General features: G+C 38.6%; 2 protein-coding genes across 2 annotated transcripts in view; both read right to left on the bottom strand.

The window, feature by feature from the left end:
- Positions 1-1,513, bottom strand: part of polb (polymerase (DNA directed), beta) — a 5,826-nt gene extending 4,313 nt beyond the window's left edge. Inside the window, exons 1-3 of the mRNA XM_035658741.1 lie at positions 1,312-1,513; positions 962-1,019; positions 391-457 (exon numbers count right to left, since the gene is read on the bottom strand). Of these exons, the coding sequence (XP_035514634.1) occupies positions 391-457; positions 962-1,019; positions 1,312-1,372 (186 nt within the window). The 5' untranslated portion in view covers positions 1,373-1,513. The remainder of the gene's footprint in view (positions 1-390; positions 458-961; positions 1,020-1,311) is intronic.
- Positions 1,514-1,627: 114 nt separating this feature from the next.
- enkd1 (enkurin domain containing 1) lies at positions 1,628-5,099 on the bottom strand. Its single transcript, XM_035658742.1, has 8 exons — positions 4,997-5,099; positions 4,443-4,533; positions 3,602-3,826; positions 3,298-3,470; positions 3,056-3,211; positions 2,687-2,829; positions 2,369-2,505; positions 1,628-2,243 (listed from the first exon to the last, which is right to left on the bottom strand). Exons 2-8 carry the CDS (start codon positions 4,525-4,527, stop codon positions 2,083-2,085), a joined length of 1,080 nt encoding a protein of 359 aa, XP_035514635.1. The 5' UTR covers positions 4,528-4,533; positions 4,997-5,099; the 3' UTR covers positions 1,628-2,082.
- Positions 5,100-6,463: the final 1,364 nt, after the last annotated feature.

The following is a 6,463-nucleotide window of genomic DNA, read 5'->3' on the forward strand; positions in this document are numbered from 1 at the left end:
AATAAAGCAATTCTTGATCAGTAGTTTGATGGATGTATCCATGCGTACAAGGACATGCAAGCCACAAGCACAAGGGTGCCATGATACACATACAGTATCACGGTTTGATACTGAAAAACACACTAAACAATACTGACAGTTTATCAGCACCATTGTCTTCCACTACAACTATTCTTTATTATCATAACCTTTACAAAGGTGGGATTCATTGCAGGACTGGACAATGCATTGCTGCGTGTCACTTTGTAGTCGCTATAACGTATCTGGAAAATTGTCACCAGGTCAAATTGTCACATACTTACTGTGTCACTAATTCACAACGTGTTTTTTTATTATTTTTAATTAAGGCAACAACTGAAGACCTTAAATCCAAGTTCAGTGCACACGTACCAGTTTCTTGGCCTCTTCACCATTTTTGATTTTGTTAGGGTACTTGGAGATGGTAGATGCTGCTTTCCTAGGCAGGGAATTAGAAACATTGTTAAAAAAAGATATATAAAGTATAATTCAGGTGTATGACATCAAATGTATTATACACTCAGCTGCCAATTTATCTGGTACCCCTAGCTAAAATAAATGCAGTCTAAGACAACAGCTTTGCAATAACTCCAACCTACATGTAGGTTATCATTATTATCACTGTTATTTCAACTGTATGGTCATTAAGGAGGCTGTAGGTTGTAGTGCTCTTTAACTATGTTGCATTATAATAAGAGGCGTTTACATTTACGTCAAAGAGGGTAGACAGTTATTAATATTTGAAACATTTCAATATAAAGTGATCACTGGCCTTCACGGACTGCATTGGCTTTAGCTAATCGCGTAAAATAAACTGGCAACTGAGTGTATGTTCTCCATGTATCCGATATATGTTGCTTTAATAGCATTACATCTGTTATCATACGAAGAAATCCTCATCTCTAAACAAAGCAACACTCACTGCTGAGGCATCAAAGCTTACCTGTAAGCATTGTACTTGTGTATTGCCCTGTTGACGTTTTTCTCGTAATTGGCCAACTCTAGGAGGAAACATAAGGAGGACATTAATGGCTTTATATTTACCTCACACTTCAGTAAGTTAGTTCACTGCTAACTCCACTGAGGGCATTTAAATGGCAATACAATGACTACCACAGCAGAGAAACACGGAATTTAGTTCCAAGCAAAAAGTCATTTAGCATGCTTTTTTTTAACGGATACTTACTACTTATTAAACTACATATATTTTATCTTTAGACATTATTTGAACTAAAAACAGAACCCAGTTGTTGTGCTAGCTACTGTTAGCTAAGCTCAATCGTCTTCACGTACCGACAAGGAAGTCTGTTATTCCCTCATTCAGGGATTCCTGCGGCGCTTTCCTCTTGCTCATTCTTGATTTCACAAACTCTCAAATGTCCGCTTCAAATTCAAACAGTCTTGTGTTCATGCGTGGAAAGTTGGGAGCTCTTTGTAATCCTGGCTAACAAGCTAACCTAGCTACCTCGACCTGAACAATGAATGACTGAACGACGTAAAGGGGGCGGGGCGTGCGTAACACGTCACAGGTACACAAAGTGCTGACGTGATCATCTTTAGATAAATAAAACTACTTCGACACTGGCACTCTGAAACATTTAGACTTTGTGCAATTTTTAATATCCAATCATTAAAAAATATACATATGACTTCACAAAAATCATTACAAACCAGCCAGTTTTACATAAAGACAAAACAAATCATCTCAACAGATGATAATCCTAATGGAGCTATTGGTTTATGCTGTTACGTTTACAGTGCATCTGCTAATTTTTTCTTCAAAGAGAAACCTGCATATATTCAGTAGCATGTATGTTGTTCTTAAAGTAACTGATAATCAGTAACCTCGATTGTTGATCTTATATAATAATCACTCATTTTAAAATATAAAATTTTCAAGTTACAAAAAGAAAACACTCCTAACATTAAAATAATTGTTTTACAACGTTCAGTGTTGCGTTACGCAATGCAACTACAAAAGGAAAATGAATCACAATAAAGCGGTGGATTTACTGCTTTATCTCTTCTTCTTTCTTTCTTCTTCCACCTCTCTCCTCATATGTGTTAGGAGTCTACTTTTAGATAAACTTTTTCCCTGGAGAATATTTTAATGGCCTCCTCGATTTCAGAAAGCCTACAATCAAGATGAGTCCGACGTGAGCGAACACTTAGACTGTCAGCTTTGAGAGGCAGCGACAGCAGCTCTGCCACCAGGGAGCGATGGGCTGAGGAAAAAAACAGAAGAAAACAACAGAATTAGAGAAACAAATATTCACTAGATGTTGTACCTCAGGGTATAATGTTACTATCATTCATGTAAGGGCAGAGGCAAAACGCAACAGACACATACTCTCTTTGAGGGACTTGAGTGTCTCTTGTCTCTCACTCTCATGCATCAGGGTGTGACCAGCCGGAACTGTAGGATCAGGTGCGTTCCTCCTCCTCTCCTCCTCCTCTTTATGCCACTGCTCCTTCCTTTCCGCAAGACTGAGTGTGTGTTTAAGTGAATGAAAATGAAAATGAGAACAGGAATGAGCAACAGCAGTAAAAAGGGAGTCACAAATGTCAAAACACACCATTTTTTACTACACTCTCGAATTTTGAATTGATTAGGATTTTGATTGTGATTGTAAGGTAAGAAGGTAAGATATCGAATAAGAATACTCACTACTGAGGCACCTGTCCCTTGACTGCACTGGGGACTGGCTTTTCTTGGAGGTTTGTCATTGATTGGGACCGACGCAGCACAGTTTTTGCAGCAGCCCGGGCATTATGTTTTATGAAGTCTATGGACTCGCCTTGCACCTGTAACTGTATCCACATATAACAATGTATGGAATTAAAACAAAAAGGAAACATTGCAGATACCCAACAGAGAGAAAAATACATATTCATCTTATTTGTTTAATAAACAGATAAGAGTTGCAAGCCTTACAGCTGTCTTGTCAACTTCTTTGACTGAAAAAAATATTAAATTAAATCAATATAATATACCTCTTATTGTATCAATAAGTAAACATTTATTGGCAATTCTCACTTGCAAATTCTGATCCGGTGTAGAGTTGCAGGAGGCCCTGCGTTGCAAAGCCCGAGGAGAGGTTTTTGAGTGGGGTCTTGACAGGGCAGGAGATCCACCATTAGAGTGCGCCTTCAGAAAGTTTTGACACTGTGGTTTTGCAGTTGGACTAGAAACCTGCATGAAAGAGACTGGATTAAGAGTAATGCAGAGGAAATATTAATAACTCAAGCACTTCCATCTTTCACAGACATGCCCCTTACCTGCAGCTGGACCATCACTCTGGATGGGACGTTCTGGTATTTGGAGGAGGTCCAAAGAGCTTTGACTGGAACCGGACGAGACTGTGCTCTCTCAGCCTCGTGCTCTTTGCAGCGTCTCTGGATCTCCCTGAGCCGACGCACATTCTCTTTACCAAAGTCATGTACCCGCTGTTCTAAGGGTCAAGAATCACAAATGTTGTTTAAATTACTTTTTAATATGTATATGTGGCTGTGGTGCTTAATCAAAATTAAAACTATAAATGAGAAGATAGACCATCCTTAAAGACAATTAATTTGCACTTACTCTGTTTGGGAACAGGGGTGATAGAGACACCGTCTAGTTTGAGTAGTTCCCCTACCACCCCTCTCTGTCCTCGCTCCAGAATATGGGTGGCATTAGGGCTAATACGGGGACGATGTGCTGGGGTACGAGCACTGTAGCAGCCAGGGTACAAGACAGGATCTGGAGCGAGAGGCCCTGAGAGGAGCGCCAATGTCCCATCGTGGTTACCCTCTAAACGGCCGCGAGCTGTAGAAGGAAAGAAAAAACTAAACATGTCATTTAAGGCTAATGTTTGGTTCATAAAACAATGAGCTCTCCAAATGTTCAAACACATGAAGACAAGATGGATCTGGGCCCTCATTTATTAAAAGAACTTAAATATATACAATGCTGGCTGTCACAATATTAGACTTTTACAAAATGATCATCATGGCCAAAATAATTCAACATAACAATATTATTGCAATTCAAACAAACAATTGGGGGAAATCTTTAACTTTTATTGTGTGTTTTGTCACTTTTTTGGCAAATAAATTACACTCACCTGTTGCACTGGCAACCAGCCATAAGTGCACCTACTATGTTGTAGTGTGAACCTCGATTTAGGCGATGTAATATTTACACAATACTATCATATGTGTATTATTAAAACATCAATATTTCATTTTTAAATATCACAATTATCATCCATAACGGTATATCACGATAATTCAAAGTTGTGTAGTGTGATATCGAATAAAACAAAACATCCCATTTAAGCTTATAGATAATAAGTTTAGGACCCAGAATCACTAGAAAATAACACACTTCACTCTCTTAAAGGAGGCTTTTAATATAGCAGAGGCCTGTGGCTGCATCTAACCTGAGGCAGGTCGTTTGTAGTACTGAGGAAACAGAGAAGGATCTGGGGGGATTGGCCCAGATATTGATGAAGGTCCTTCACACATCTGAAGCTGTAAATTGGAAACAACAATAAAAAACAGACAATTGATTAATGTTACTTAACAAGCAAGATATATCCAGCGGTTTCCTGAGGCCCGCTGGTGTTAATATATATATATATATATATAATATAATATAACTGTATCTGCTGATCAGTACAGACCATTAGTGGCTATCTATAATAACCTGGATAAAATGAATGAACGAATGAATAAATCAGTCATTCTTGAGAGTACAGCTATGAAAACCGCTGTGCTTTAACGTTACATTGCTTTCTAACCTTATACGCGATATTATCGATTAGCCTGTGGTAAAGTTAGCTATTAGTTAGCTGATTATCAACCCGGGCTCTGTCGACGCACTGCTGCTCACAAAACGAAAACACACCAACACATATTTGCAAACGCTCACGTCCACCAAAGCTGACTGCAACCGATTATGATGCATAAACGAACCGAGAGTGAACGAGTTTACCTTTAATATCTCGTCCTGTTTGTCCGTGGAGGGTTTCGTTCACGCAGACCGATGACGCCGAGGTATCGACGCATATCCGTCACCATGGTAACGGCGCAGAGCTAGAGCGGACAGGAGTAACGTAAACGTGTCACCCAGATCACCTGACACAGACACAGACGCAGCGGTCGACCACCAATAACAGCCTACTAATAGCCTGCTACTTCACAATGTCGGTTAACATTGTGCCGCATTCATTTGGAGACTATAGCCATTAACTACTTCCTGTTAATTAGACTAATAATAATGCGATTATTATATCAATAATAACTATAATGCATAATAATACATAACTCACACCCAATCAGTTGGTAGTTAGTCTCTTACCTGCCTTCCTCTCTGCCTTTGGGGCAGTTTTGAGTTCTAGCAGGTGTATTTCTGCTGTAATCCCTGTGTAATGTCCTCTTGGCTCCCTGAGTGTGGCCTTTCAGGGTTGCCAAAAAAAAACAAACCCTTGTAATTCAGTAAGACGGTCACACCCAACCCCCAACAATGGCCCTCGTCTTAACTATTCCTAACCTGTATTAAAGCATAGCCATCTGATTGCTGGAGCATGCTGGTAAAGATACACTGGAGACATTCTGAGATTAAGGTCTGCCTGAAAGAATAATTTAGGGCACGAAAAACCCTTTTATCCTAGGGGATATTATGCTAGAAGTCATTGCCCCCGAGTGGTGTAAGAGTCTTATTACACCAAAACAAAGCAGCATTTCCACAGTTGTGCCTCTCACTGTTGTTTCACACTGGCAGTGACTATAATAATATAAATATATAATAAAATTGTGATTGCACTGCATATAATAACCTCTGTGTTGCAGCTGTCCCATTAACTCATTTTAATTTACTAAATTGTATACAAATCTAAATAAACTGTATTTCAAGTGACAATGTATTTTGGAAAATGTAAGGTCCGCTGCCTCAGGGTAATGGGTAATAGGCAAAATAATCACAATATTTTATAGATAAATACTGGACATGAATAGTCCATCACAATAAAACGTTACTTTCAGAATCATAATCAACTTTATTGGCCAAGTATACACATATACAAGCAATTTGACTCAAAAGAAACAGACATAGACATACAGCTAAAACAAGGAGAACAAGCCAAACAAGAATAGTTAAAAAAATAAATAAACAAAGAACTTTAATGTACACACAAGTGGGTGCAGAATATAGGTGCGTGTAAATAAATAAGTAGTAAATAAATATATCAAAGGAACAATAAACAATTCACAGTACACATGAATTCCCATGAATAGCCTATCATAGTATCATTAGACTGATATCATCGGCAGATCGGCCTAACCCTATACAACCATACTGAGCACTAAACATCTCCTCAGCGTCAATGTTCACAATGTGAACACTTAGTACATGTGTAAAACATTTACCAACAGTCTCTGCAGTTTGATAAAGTTTTTTTTT

The sequence above is a fragment of the Morone saxatilis genome, unplaced genomic scaffold, assembly GCF_004916995.1.
Source record: "Morone saxatilis isolate NCDOM2014 unplaced genomic scaffold, NCSU_SB_2.0 Contig16, whole genome shotgun sequence".
NCBI classification, from domain to species: domain Eukaryota; kingdom Metazoa; phylum Chordata; class Actinopteri; family Moronidae; genus Morone; species Morone saxatilis.

What these genes read in the sequence shown, in the direction of transcription:
- enkd1 (XM_035658742.1), bottom strand. Translation starts at nt 4,527, where the DNA reads ATGTGTGAAGGACCTTCATCAATATCTGGGCCAATCCCCCCAGATCCT. An exon ending in CACCGGATCAGAATTTGCAA is followed by an intron (nt 2,830 to 3,055) that starts GTGAGAATTGCC and finishes ATGTGGATACAG; the next exon opens with TTACAGGTGCAAGGCGAGTC. An exon ending in ACTCAAGTCCCTCAAAGAGA is followed by an intron (nt 2,244 to 2,368) that starts GTATGTGTCTGT and finishes TTTTTTCCTCAG; the next exon opens with CCCATCGCTCCCTGGTGGCA.